The sequence below is a fragment of the Leptonychotes weddellii genome, chromosome 11 (genome assembly GCF_054177405.1).
Source record: "Leptonychotes weddellii isolate Sample4059 chromosome 11, ASM5417740v2, whole genome shotgun sequence".
NCBI classification, from domain to species: Eukaryota; Metazoa; Chordata; class Mammalia; order Carnivora; family Phocidae; genus Leptonychotes; species Leptonychotes weddellii.
This window is the reverse complement of record NC_138379.1, coordinates 47,996,556-48,010,114: the sequence shown is the minus strand read 5'-3', so window position 1 is coordinate 48,010,114 and position 13,559 is coordinate 47,996,556. Positions and strand designations below refer to the sequence as shown.

Sequence of the window (13,559 nt, the reverse complement as noted above, 5' to 3'; positions counted from 1 at the left end):
CAGTCACCCACTGATGCCCTGCATCCTGATATCATAGAAGGATAGGCTGGAAGGAACGCCAAGAAGGCGTTGTTCACATACTGCATTTTATAGCTGAGGAAACGGGTTCAAGGAAACAAAGAGACTTTTCCAAAGTTGTCTTCCTGGTTTAGCAGCAGGAATAATAATATTACAGAAGCCTCCAAGAAGGGAAAGGGTGTGTGTCTTGTGCAGTTCATTGCTCTGCTCTGACTGCGTGTGAAGTGCCAGGGCTGGGTCATTAAGCACAGGACTCTGGTTCATTCATTCATTCATTTGTTCCTTTCACCAATATTGCGCACCTACTCCCTTCCAGGCCTTCTCTGGACTCTAGGGACACCGACAAAAGACTTGCCCTCATGGAGTTGACATTCTGATGACAGATGCAGAAGTAGACACATCCTTATGTAAATCTCTTTCTGTCCCTGGTACAGTGCTTTTGCAGTTAGAAACCACTTTATTTAAAAAGAATTTAAAATTCATATCTAGACATTCAGAACAAAATAGAAACATTTAGTTAAATTAGTGACATTGAACCTGTTTGGGATTTTTTCCCCACATAATGAAGGCAGTTGCAGCAAAACAGATTTTGATTCTTTTTTTTTTTTTTTAAAGATTTTATTTATTTATTTGACAGAGAGAGAGAGACAGTGAGAGAAGGCACACAAGCAGGGGGAGTGTGAGAGGGAGAAGCAGGCTTCCCACGGAGCAGGGAGCCCGAAGTGGGTCTCGATCCCAGGACCCTGGGACCATGACCTGAGCCCAAGGCAGCCACTTAACCAACTGAGCCACCCAGGCGCCCCCAGATTTTGATTCTTAATAAGGAAGGGCTTTGTCGGAATTGTTCAGGGGAGCGGGCTACCTCTGAGGGTGGAGAGTTTCCTCGTTGGAGGTGTTCATTTAATATGACAAACACTAAGTGCTTACCGTAGGCCAGGCCCTGTGCCACGAGGATACAAAGCTGAGTGAGAAACAGCCCCTGTTCTGACAGAACTCACAGTCTCAGATGCAAAAGGGATTCAAATATCACTTTATTTCAGTTCAGCAAGCTTTTTTGAGTGCTTACTGTCTACCAGACATGCCGCTAAAGGTTATTTTCGGCTCAGATTTTTTGGTCACTTATTATCTTTTGTTTTTGAGATCGATAGCTATCACTAAATTCGTAGCATGTGCAAAATACTTGAAATTAGGGAGGAACTGGCGATTGTTAGGTTTACTTTGAAGAGGGGGGCATGTCTATGGAAATGGCCGAGTCCTTCCCTTCACATCGTCCTTGATGCCCACTTTCTCTTACGTCCTCCACATCAGCTACAGAGGTCTGTGGTGGCATCAGGGGAGAAGCAGTTGCCAGTGGAGTACCGAATCAGCAAAAGGTAAGAGGCGTCCTTCCTTGGCAGGGACTCTGGTCATACTTGCTGCCTGCCCTTGGGCCTGTGGCACAGCTGACTGAAGGTCAGCAACAGCCATCCAGAGATGCTGCTAGAGAATCCATAGTTCATGTTTCTACCTGTACATGCTTGTTGAGAGGGAGAAATTTCCACTCCCCTCACCCAAGGCCCTTTCAGAGGTTGTTATAGGGTCTGAGGACTTAACTAGGAGGCCCTTAGGGAGAGACTTAACAAAGCTTTTAGGCCAGGAACCAGAAATTAGGTGTGGAGATGTTCTCCTAGCCAGGATTGCTTCTCCGGAGAATTCAGTTCTGTTCCCATTTGGAATTTGACTTTATAAGGTTCCATTCCTGCCTCCTGACTCATATTCGAAGCATGACGTGCCAACATTCAGGCAAGAAGGGTGGCCAGAATCTGTGGACCTGGCTTTTAGAGAGGCAGATTCAGCTGTGAAAGCCCAGCTTTATCCTCTCCCCTCAACTCCTGCCCCCACCCCCTTGCAGTCCTTGATTTGTATTGTAAAGACAGGATTTATGATGAGTAAGAGAATGAGTCCCCATCAGAGCCATGGGAGGCAGTGACAACAGCATCTTTAGGGAGAGGCCAGACCTCAGGCTGAGTGGATAGTTTTGTTGTCTGGGAAGTGAGGTGAATAATGAAAGCTTTGATTCAGAATCATTTGGCTTAACCTTAACTTCTTTGGTCTGGTACATTTAGGGACCTTTCATACTAGTAGTTATTCTCTAAACTTTGGAAGGTCCATATGGCCTCACTTTATTGCTTTTCTAACCTTTCTGACATTGTAGTGTCAAAGAGAAAAATCTGACCTTCTACTTAGATTCATTGCTTTTAAGGGAGTAGGTGGTATTCTCTTTACTTTTCAGGTGAAGAAGTTGACACCCTCGCTGCCTCCTCTTCTTTCCCTACCATCACTCTGTATCCCTTTGAATTTTGGTTCTGTCCTCACAACTTCACTGGAACTGATCCTTCAAAGGTCATCAGTGAACTCCTGGTCACCAAATCACTTTCCTGTCCATGAACCTTCACTGACTATCTACCACCCACAAAGACCAGTTTTATGACCATGGTGTCCTCAGCTTTTTACAACAGCTCCTGAACATACTTTTCCAGCCTTGTCTCCCATTACTTCTTTCATAGACCAAATGCTCCCACACTTACATAGACTGTATATTGTTATAACTCCATGTCTGTGTTTATACTGTTTCTTCAGCCAGCCAGCCTTCCTTCCTTCCTTCCTTCCTTCCTTCCGGCAGTTGATATAACTCATTCATTCACAGACATAGTCATTTCTGGCATCAGATCATTGATGCTACAACCTGTGGTGTGTTTTAGTGCCTGGCTGAAGGACACCGTCGATCCCCTGCTGGTGACCCTTGACCATCGCATTGGTGCCCTCACAGGCCTTGATGTCCAGCCTCCCTACGCAGAGTATCTCCAGGTGGTGAATTATGGAATTGGCGGTCACTATGAGCCTCACTTTGACCATGCTACGGTAACTATAGGGTCAATGATCAACCTCCTGTGGTAGGGAACCAGGGTATTATTTATTTCTCTAAGGCAGAGCCCTTATAATGTTCTCAGGGAATACCAAGTGAAATCTTAGAACAAAGGCTTTTGTTCCAGGAAGGTCTGAAAACCTTGGTTTCAAGTTGATTGCCGCTGCTGACTCATTTCCTTTGGGGCCACCATCCCCCCTTTCCAAAATTTGCTCGTGGGAAGAAGAATGTGGCCTGTCATGGAGTCTTCTATCTCACTTCACCCAGGGACTTCCCAGTGAAGATTGTCCTTCTTCCAGTTACTTTCCTTTTCTCATGATCTCAATTGCCCATCTTTGCTGATGTGTACTCAGTAAATAATTTTTGAGGATTTGAAGATCTCCCCAAAATTGATCTGTAGATTCAACCCAAACTTTATCAAAATTATAGGATGCTTATTTTTATAGAAATTAATAAGCTGATCCTAAAATGTATATGGAAATACAAAGGACCCAGGACAGCCAAAATTTTGAAAAAGAACCAAGTTGGAGGCCACACACTACTTGATTTCAAAATGTAATACAGAGCTACAGTAATCAAGGCCATGTGGAACAGATATAGGATAGACACATAGGTCAGTGGAACAGAACAAAGTCCAGATAAACTCACACATTTATGGTCAATTGATTTTTCACAAAGGTGCCAAGGAAATTCAATGAGGAAAAGATATCCTTTCCAACAAATGGTGCTGGGACAACTGGTTATCTACTTGCAAAATAACAACAACAACAACAACAACAACTTTAGACCCTTACCTCATACCATATACAAAAATTAACAAAGCACAATCCATAAAAGAAAAATAAAAGTGATAAATTGGCCCTCATCAAAATTAAAATCATTTGCTTTTCAAAAACACCATTAGGAAATGAAAAGACAAGCCATTAACTAGGAGAAAACATTTACAAATTCTATATCTGACAAAGGACGTGTATCCAAAATATATAAATAACTTATAATTCAATAATAAGATAATTCACGGGCACCTGGGTGGCTCAGTCGGTTAAGCATCTGACTTTGGCTCAGGTCATGATCTCAGAGTCCTGGGATTGAGCCCTGCTTTGTCGGGTTCCGTGCTCAGCAGGGAATCTGCTTCTCCCTCTCACTCTGCCCCTACCCCCATGCTCTCTCTCTGTCTCTCTCTCAAATAAGTAAATAAATAAATAAAATCTTTAAAAAAAATAAGACAATTCAATTTTTTCTTTTATCTATCTATCTATCTATCTATCTATCTATCTATCTATCTATCTAAGTAGGCCCTATGACCAGTGTGGGACTTAAACTCCCAAACCTGAAATTAAGAGTTGCGTGCTTTATCTACTGAGCCAGCCAGGCATCCCATAACTCAATTTTTTAAAAATGGGCTTATTTGAATTAATATTTTGAATAATGAAATAAGATAAATGAATGGCTAATAAGCCCATGAAAACATACTCAATGTCATTAGGGAACTAGAAATTAAAACCACAATGAGACAGCACCATATTTCTATTACGGTGGCTAAAATTAAAAAAGACAGATCATATCAAGTGTTGATGGAGATGTGGAGGAACTCGAACTTTCATACATTGCTGATGGGAATGTGAAATGGTACAGCCACTCTTGAAAACATGGAAAACAATTCGGCGTTTGTTTTTTTTTTTAAGCTTTTATTTATTTGACAGAGAGAGATAAGGCAAGAGGAGGAACACAAGCAGGGGGAGTGGGAGAGGGAGAAGCAGGCTTCCCCGCGGAGCAGGGAGCCCGATGCGGGGCTCGATCCCAGGACCCTGGGACCACGACCTGAGCCAAAGGCAGGCGCTTAAAAACTGAGCCACCCAGGCGCCCCTGGTGGTTTTTTTTTTTTTTTTAAGATTTTATTTATTTGACAGAGACCATGAGTAGGATGGAGGGGCAGAAGAAGAGGGAGAAGCAGACTCCCTGCTCAGCAGGGAGCCCGACAAAGCAGGCCTCGATCCCAGGACCCGGGAGCATGACCTGAGCTGAAGGCAGACGCTTAACTGACTGAGCCACCCAGGTGCCCTAGTTTGGCAGTTTCTTAAAAAGTTAAACATACACCTACATATGATGCAGCCATTCCACTACTAAGTATTTTACCCAAGAGGAAAGGAAACTATGTCCATACAAACATGTGTACAAGAATGTTCATAACAGATTTATTGGTAATAGCTAAGAATTATAAACAACCCATTCAGGTGAATGGATAAACAAAATTTTCTATATCTACAGAATGGAATACTACTCAGCAATAAAAAGGAATGAACTAACTACTGATACATCCAACAATAGAGATGAACCATAAAAACTCTATGCGAAGTGAAAGAAGCCAAACAAAAAAAGACTACGTATTTTATGATTCTGTTTATATGAAATTTCTAGAAAAGGCGAGACTATAGAGACAGCACATCAGTGGTTACCCGAGGTTGAGGGTAGGATAGGGACTGACTGACATGAGGCAACTTTTTAAGCTGAGGCAAGTGTTCTAAAATTGAATTGTGGGAGTGCTGCACAACTATTAAAATTTACTAAAGCTCACTGAAAAACACCCTTACAGTGGGTGAATTTAGGATATGTAAATTGTATCTCAGTCAAACTGTACTATGACAACAGTGTGTCTCAAGCAAATAATTGGGAACTTCAGTCTGATGACTTGGTGTTCCTATAGAATGATTATCTGTAATAGTGTATCTACTAATTTCTTTATTTCACTGAACCTGAAGTTAACCTCATATAGTACTTTCACTACTGACAAGCAATTCTGTTTGATTAGTACAGTTGACCCTCGAACAACATGGGCCAACCCCTTGCACAGCCAAGAATTTGTATATAACTTTTGACTCCCCAAAACTTAAATACTCATAGCCTATTGTTGACTAGAAGCCATACCAATCACATAAAAATGTGTTGATTAACACATTTTGTATGTTATATGTTTATATACTGTAATCTTACAATAAAGTAAGCTAGATAAAAGAAAATGTTATTAAGAAAATCGTAAGAACACATTTACAATACTCATTGAAAAAAAACCTGCATACAAGTGGACCTACACAGTTTAAACCCATATTGTTCAAGGATCAACTGTATACAATTCACTTAAATGAGTATCTAATAAATTAGCAAAAGAAAAAAACTTAAGTGAGTACCTGCCAGCAAGGGTGTGGCTCAAGGCTATATCCCACCTGTGACATCCCCATTTTTCTCCTTGTATTATGTGGGAATCCTGTCAGTCTGGTGCCATCTGCATAAAATAATGATATGTTCTATTTTTGTCTCAGTCACCAACTAGCCCACTGTACAGAATGAAGTCTGGGAACCGAGTGGCAACATTTATGATCTATGTGAGTCTTGCTTTGGATGGACCAGGGCTTCTTATTTAATGACTGCTTCTCTTTTATGGTTTTCAAAGCAGTATCAGATACTGATTTTATCTGATACAGCACAAAAATCTCTGAGACTTTTGTGACTTTCAGACAGCATTTTTAATAGGCACTATCGGAGATAAAGAAACAGAAGTCAGAGTTCCTGCCCTCAAAGAGCTTACAGTGCATAGACTTAAATATGACCTTGTCATAGGCAGTGATTAGGATGGGAAGTAGGGTTACACTGAAGGTTACATTGAAGGCCAGGAGATCCTAGGACCTAACCAACACAGGAAGGGGATGTGACAGTCTCTCTCTGAGGTCACACAGACTAGTTGGTGTTGGAAAGCATGGATCCACAGATGAGGTTGTGGAGCCATGAGGGGAAAGAGGGAAGAGGAAGGAGACAGCTAAGATTACAGGAGGGAAGAACAGAGATGTCTACTAAGAAATTCAGTAAGTGTTGCTGTCTTACATGTAGTGAAAATTCTCTTTCCAATGTCCCCATAAAATCTGCGGGATACCCCCTTAACAAATAAACTGGCCTCCTCTCCTAATTTCTGACCTGATCCTAGGAATTGAACCTAGTCGCTATTATCTCACCTACCCCCTTCCCTGCAGATCATGTAGGTTTACTTCATTCTCTGTGGACCAGTCATAATTTCAATCATCTGTCACTTAAATTATAAGAGGTGTATGACTGCTAACTGAAGGGATAAACATGTTAATAGAAGGGTTCTACGTAACACCCAAAGATGAAGTCCTGGTTTCAGGCTTATTAGAATGGCACACCCCCACCCTAGCATTCCCTCTTTTCTCAGTGCTGTGTCGTCTCCACAGTGCAGCCAAAAAAGGACAACCAGAGGCCACACTTTATGGTCTGTAGTGCTGGTGATTCCATTGTAGTTCTTCCTGTGACTGGGTTTTATACTTGCCGCAGAACCAGAAGGCTGCCACTTGCAGTGGTGTCTGGCCTCTAGTGGTCATTCTGAGTGTTCTGATCAGGCATTGGAGGGACGTCAGCTCTCCAGGCAGAGGGCATGTCTTATATCAGCAGCTGGTTGTATCTCCGGCTGATGACTCCAGATGGCATGGGAAGTCACAGGTAGTGAGGAATATTGGTATCAAGCGAAGAATAGGACATCTAGGGGCCAGTATCTCTCTGTTCTTTACCTCCCTAGTAGCTCCTACCGCTTTGTTCCCTGGTTCCTGAGGCCCAGTTCCTATGGTAAGGGTAGCATGGTTGCAAGAGCCCTGCACTTGTAAATGGCAAAATGCAAGTGTGTGTATGTGGAGGGGGGCGGTGAGTATACACATGTGTGCGTGCACATTTGAGTATAAGCATTTGTGACAGTGGAATGGAATGCACTTAGAGTTAGTTGGCCTAGTTCCAGTTCTGCCACTTAATATGTGGCCTCAGCACAAATCACATCAATTCTCTGAGCTTGCTTTCTTGTCCTGCACCTCCTCATAGGGTTGTCATGAGGATCTGATGAGATAATGTAAGGGGACGTCACTCTGTAAAGTTTTATCCAATAGGTTTCTATCATTGCATCCCACAAGGAGGTATATGACCCCTTAAAGGGGCATTGGCATCGTGGGACCTAGGACATGCTAGGTTATCCCAATTCTTTCATCTTCAGATTGAGGTAGGTAAAGACCATTACAAGCATTTCTAATGACAGACATTAAGGTTTGTGGAGAATCTAAGCGTAATATTGTAGGGAGAAAATAACCTATAAGATGTGCAGAGGACTGAGCTGAAATCAAGTTACTAATTTTTTGTTCAAACTGGAGATAAGATCAGTCCCAGTACAAAACAGTGGAAGGTTTACTTCTACTCCACTGATCTCACAATCCTGCTCAGAAGCTTCACAGAACACAGGTCAGATTCTCTTTTCAATTTGATGTCATTCCTTCCCGCCATACTGCAAAACCGTAGGTAAAGGAATGCAGGAAAGTGCAGGCTCCCCCTGAGTATCTTGCTTACACCCATAGTTGCTGACAACAGGGGTTAGAATGGAATCATCCCATTAGTTACTTGAACACAAGGAGCAAATTGTTGCTCTCATCGACCTTCCCAAGGGGCTACACGGGGAGCCATGAAATGCTAAAAGTCACCACTGTCACTACCATGTTCTGAATCCCCATGTTAGTTCAGTTTCCTCTAACAAGTGCCAACGTCCTAACTGCTAACAGGTGAATGTGGTGGGATCCACAAACGTTCTGCGAGACAGGGTGAGGTCAGACTGGCTCTGTCATGTTGCGCTGCTGGTGAGAAAATAACTTAGCAGTACATACCAAAAGTACTCAATGTATGCATACACTCTTGACTCAGTAATACTAATGGCCCAGACTCTTTCTTATGAGAACAGTGTAAAATGAAAAAAAAAAAAAAAAGATTTTACTCACTAAGAGTTGCTTAGAATAGCAAACATTTGGAAATAACCTGGATGTTCAAGGGTATAGCATAAAAATTGTGAGCAGGGACTTGGTAGTTAGCAGTGGCTCAGTTCAAATTGGGCTCAGTCACCGAAGAGTGATGTGACCTTTTGTTAAGTACTTAATCTCTCTGAGACTCAGTTTCCTCATCTGTAAAATGTGAATTATAACAATATCAATTCTAACTTACAGGACTGTTGTGAGGAATAAGTGAGATAATATATCTGTAAGGACTTGTATAACGTCTAGCATGTAGTCAGTGCTGAATAAATGCCTGTTATTAGTATGTAAATTACAATTGTGCTTTTTTTCCTCGATGATATGATGAGTAATATAAGTATTTTCCTGTATTTTTAAATTTTTTATATATTTCTTTGACAATCAGAAAAAGATCTCCATATTAAGAGAAGACCTCTACAATTCTAGAATATACCAGTGGTGAAACTCCTTAGCTGAGGTTACTTAGCGTGGGATGAGTGGTCTGGGAAACATGCCAAAGCTGCAATCAGTGGTTCCTACAATGCCCAACTTGGAAAACTAATTGTAATATAAAAGTGCTCTGTAAGCCACAGTCATGATCCATTAGTGGGCTGTGAAATTAATTTAGTGGATGTGGTCAACATTTCAGAAATCTGAACTAGAATAGAACAAAATAAAATGGAAAATAACAAAGGGTATCTCATGTAGTAAGAATGTTTTGTGAAACATTCTTGTGTCTTGGGTTGTGATTTAAACTAGATTTCTTCCTGACGGTCTCAAACTTCAAATCGACTTACTGTAGCCCTCAATAAGGATGTTAGCTGGAAGGATGAAGAAAGCGGGGGAGTTCCTAAAGGCTGTCCTCTTATGGCCCTGCAGGCAAACACTGATGCCAGGGAGTAGGCTCCCTTAATTCCTAAATTGGGTGATAATCTTTCAATAAGTATTTCTCTCAGAGCTGAAATTGGGGAACCTGGGAAGGATTCTCTGCACAAATGACATCAGATGTCAAGTAGGACAGAGTTGGACAGTCAGGGGCTATTTCACTGCTGACTCTTTGGCATTGTAGCTGAGCTCCGTGGAAGCTGGAGGAGCCACTGCCTTCATCTATGCCAACTTTAGCGTGCCTGTGGTCAAGGTGAGTGGGGGTCTGGTCCCAGCACATGGTGGTAATAAGAGTGCAGAACTAACACCTGAGCTTCCGTGCTGTCTGTGCTTGCAAGCTTATTCCTGGGAGGAGGGATAAAAAGATATTTTCCCCTGATTCTCAAAATCAAAGATAATTCCTCAATTTAGATGACCACATGTTACTTGTGCATCTATTTTCAAATTTAATGACTATTTATATTACAAGTAGATGATTACCTGTCTGCCTTCTCTATTATGATAGAACTCCTCAAAGGTAAGAACTCTCTTTTAGTGACCCTTGGGTCCTCTAGAGCAACTGGTCCCCTCAGGCATTCATTCAGTAAACACCGAGGGCTGAAAGCACTGAGGTACCGAGGAAAACTCATAGTCCTTGTCCTCCAGGAGCTCGCAGAGAAGTTAACAAGCAGTAACAACTATTGCAATAAGAGCTATGAGATCACGTGAGGCAAGGGGAGGGCCGTGTGATAGAGGTTTCATTTCCCCCCAGTTTCAGACCCATCAAGCTCCCTCAAAGCCCTTACCTAACTCAGGAATGAAATGAAGATATAGAAATGATATCGTGCCTATAAAACACTTAGCACAGTGCCAAGCACATCGTAAGCACGGCCTAAGTAAAGGTCGGGATCTAGGAGTCCTCAGGGGATTGGTGTCTCTTCTAGACTTGGGAATGCAGACGCTGTCAATGCCTCCTGGAAAGCTCTTCATTACCTAGGGCTTTGACAGCTTCTAATGGCCAAGGTTAAACTAAGTCTATAGGAATTGTATAGGGGAAAAAAGCTGTCCACAGGGAAAAAAGGACATACAGGATTTGTCAAAACACCTGCGTTTGAGTCTTGACTTTGCTCCTTCTTAGTTGCATTACTTAAAGCCCCAAAGCCTCAACTTCATTGCTGGTAAAGTGGGGAGTATGATAAAGCCTGCTTCCTGGGGTATTATTAGTAAGTGCCTGAGGAAGGGTAAGCATCTGAATTAAGTTCTTAATTGTATAAGGAATATTTTGTTCCACTTTGTGGTTTTTGCTGAGGGCCTCTCCTCTGGGATCCAGTGACATCATGTGTTCACCTTTCTCCTAGCACTTGCCACACTGTCCTGTTCTGTTTTTATGTCTGTCTCTCCTATAAGACTGGGGGCTCCTGAGAGCAGAACTGGGTATGACTTGTCTCTGCATCCTTAGGGCCTGGAGCGGAGCAGGCCCTCAATAAATGATGCATTCGTGAATGAATGAATGGGTGAATGGCAACTTATGCCATCTTGTGCCATGTTATGCATGCCTTGCCCCCAATCTGCATGGACAGTTTTCTCGTTTAATGATATGCATGCATTTGTCCTTAGTCATAGTCTTGTCCTTCCATAGGACTGAAATTCTGGGCTGACCCTCTCTGGGGTGGGCCCTTTTGTTTTCAGAATGCAGCACTGTTTTGGTGGAATCTGCGTAGGAGTGGTGACGGGGATGGTGACACACTTCATGCGGGCTGTCCTGTCCTGGTGGGAGATAAGTGGGGTAAGGCCTGCCTTTCTAGGCATGAGAATGGGGTGAGGGATTCAGAGTAAAGTCAAATAGGGAGTGGCTGGAAAATAGCATAGCCCTGTCATTCCAAAAGCTTCATTACAGTGCCACTTAATATTGAGATGATCAGATTGTGGGTTAGTTGCCCCCAAAGATTGGGAAGCCTTAAAGGGCAAAGATTCTCTCACAGAGCAGGTGTCAGTGAAAGTTTATTTTTATTTTTTTTAAAGATTTTAAAAATTTATTTATTTGAGAGAGAGAATGACAGAGAGAGCATGAGAGGGGGGAGGGTCAGAGGGAGAAACCGACTCCCTGCTGAGCAGGGAGCCCGATGCAGGACTCGATCCCGGGACTCCAGGATCATGACCTGAGCCGAAGGCAGTCGCTTAACCAACTGAGCCACCCAGGCGCCCTCAGTGAAAGTTTATTGACCTGACCAGATAGGCCTTGATTCCTGAGCACAGCTGAGGAGGAAAATGGTTCCAAGCTCCAGCCCTCTGACCCAAGGAGAGAACCATCAAGCCACTATGTGTCCCATTTAGTGCCTCCCCGTGTGGAGATGGTCAAACAAGGAAGAGCTAAATAAATAAGCAGCAGATGATTTATGTCATATATGTGTCCAAAAGCACTTAGTTCTGAAGACAGAAAAAGTCAACGAGAGACTGTCATGCTGAGATGGACATTGCCAAGACAAGCCACCGCTTTTTTCTCATTGCACCAGGGGGAGGGTGAACTTTTAGGTGCTACATCAATGAAGCGTGAGTGACCTTAGTACCCAAGGTTTGAAAATTAGTCTATAGTAGACAGAACCTGTCAGAGACTTTTTCTAGGGGACAGTGTCCTCTTTGCTATTTATCTTTGCTAGAAGCAATATCTTGTAGTCTGTTGCAGGGCTGGGACTAGGGTGAGGCAAGTGAGTTGCCCAGGGTGCAGAATGTAAGTGGCCCTTGCGTGACCCTGTGAGTGAGCATTGCTGCTGTCTGATCGGTTGAGCCTGTTCTCTTCTTCTTCCCCATTCTCTCCCAGTGGCCAACAAGTGGATACATGAGTATGGACAGGAGTTCCGCAGACCCTGCAGCTCAAGCCCTAAAGACTAAAATGTTGGCAGAGAGAAGCTGGTGGAGTCCTGTGACTTTCCAGAGAAGCCAGAAGCCAAAGGCCAGGCTAGGAGAGGAGAAAGGAGAGCTACCTTCTGGAAGAGGGCCTTGTCTGCATTGCTTGTTCCTTGCAAAAGGAAGTGGTCTGTACCAGGGAACACCTGAGAATTCTCAAACCATCAGTCAGAGTAGAATGGATGGGCAATACAAAGAAGGGGGCAAGAGGGCCAGAGGGAGAAGTTTCTGGGGCTCAGACACTCTATGATGGAAACAGGATATATCAATAGTCCCTGGGGTTTGGTCAGTGGGGTTTTTGCCACTCTGAGCCTTGACCACAGGGGCCCAGAAGTGGCAATGAGGACACCTACAGGAGGGGGCTAGCCTAACTCCCATGGCTTTTTGCCCTTCTCCCCACTGACTTCTGAAGACTGAGCAGGGACTGTCTCCGTAACAGGAGTGTACCTCATAGGATTTTTTTTTCAAGCAGAATGAAACTTTCTTCTTTTTTTTATATGATGATTTTTTAATACAGCCATTAAAAATGTTTACAAATCATTTTTCACAACGAAGAATATTCTTACATTGTAACATTGAATAAAAAAATATACATAAATTGTATTTATGCTATAATCTCAACTTGGCTCACCTCCCACCATTCCCCTCTCATTTTATTCCAGACACATGACATTCTTTTTGTTCCTAAAACCACTATGCTCATCGTCATCAGCATCGTTCCCACCTTCAGGTCTTTGCATTTGCTGCTCCCTCAAATTGCCCCCATGGCCAAGTGCCTCTCATCATCCCACTCTGGGCTCAATGTCACTTCAGACCTTTCTTCCCTGACCATCCGACCCGCCAGCCGTTTTCTTTCATGTTAACTGATTTTATTTTCTTCGTAACACGTTTCTCAAATTGAAATTAGTCATTTGTGGTCAGTTGTCTTCCCTGCAGGGTGAGTGCTTTAAGGATCTCACTATACTTTGTCCATGCTTCTGTAATAGCCCCCATTGCACTGAATTTCACTATTTGTTTATTTGCCTGGCTGCTTGCACTAAACTCTG

General features: G+C 42.9%; 1 protein-coding gene across 4 annotated transcripts in view; it reads left to right on the top strand.

Moving 5' to 3' along the window:
* The window catches only part of P4HA3 (prolyl 4-hydroxylase subunit alpha 3), a 40,975-nt gene extending 27,859 nt beyond the window's left edge, over nt 1-13,116 (top strand). For 2 of the 4 annotated variants that reach the window (XM_081798815.1, XM_081798814.1), the window contains 6 exons: nt 1,327-1,391; nt 2,760-2,919; nt 6,241-6,303; nt 9,815-9,883; nt 11,299-11,395; nt 12,428-12,632. In XM_081798815.1, the coding sequence (XP_081654941.1) occupies nt 1,327-1,391; nt 2,760-2,919; nt 6,241-6,303; nt 9,815-9,883; nt 11,299-11,395; nt 12,428-12,498 (525 nt within the window). In that variant the 3' untranslated portion in view covers nt 12,499-12,632. Of the gene's footprint in view, nt 1-1,326; nt 1,392-2,759; nt 2,920-3,601; nt 4,538-6,240; nt 6,304-9,814; nt 9,884-11,298; nt 11,396-12,427 lie in introns of those variants that run through there. The other 2 variants (XM_081798817.1, XM_081798816.1) reach the window with 2 other exon arrangements.
* The last annotated feature ends 443 nt before the right edge of the window (nt 13,117-13,559 follow it).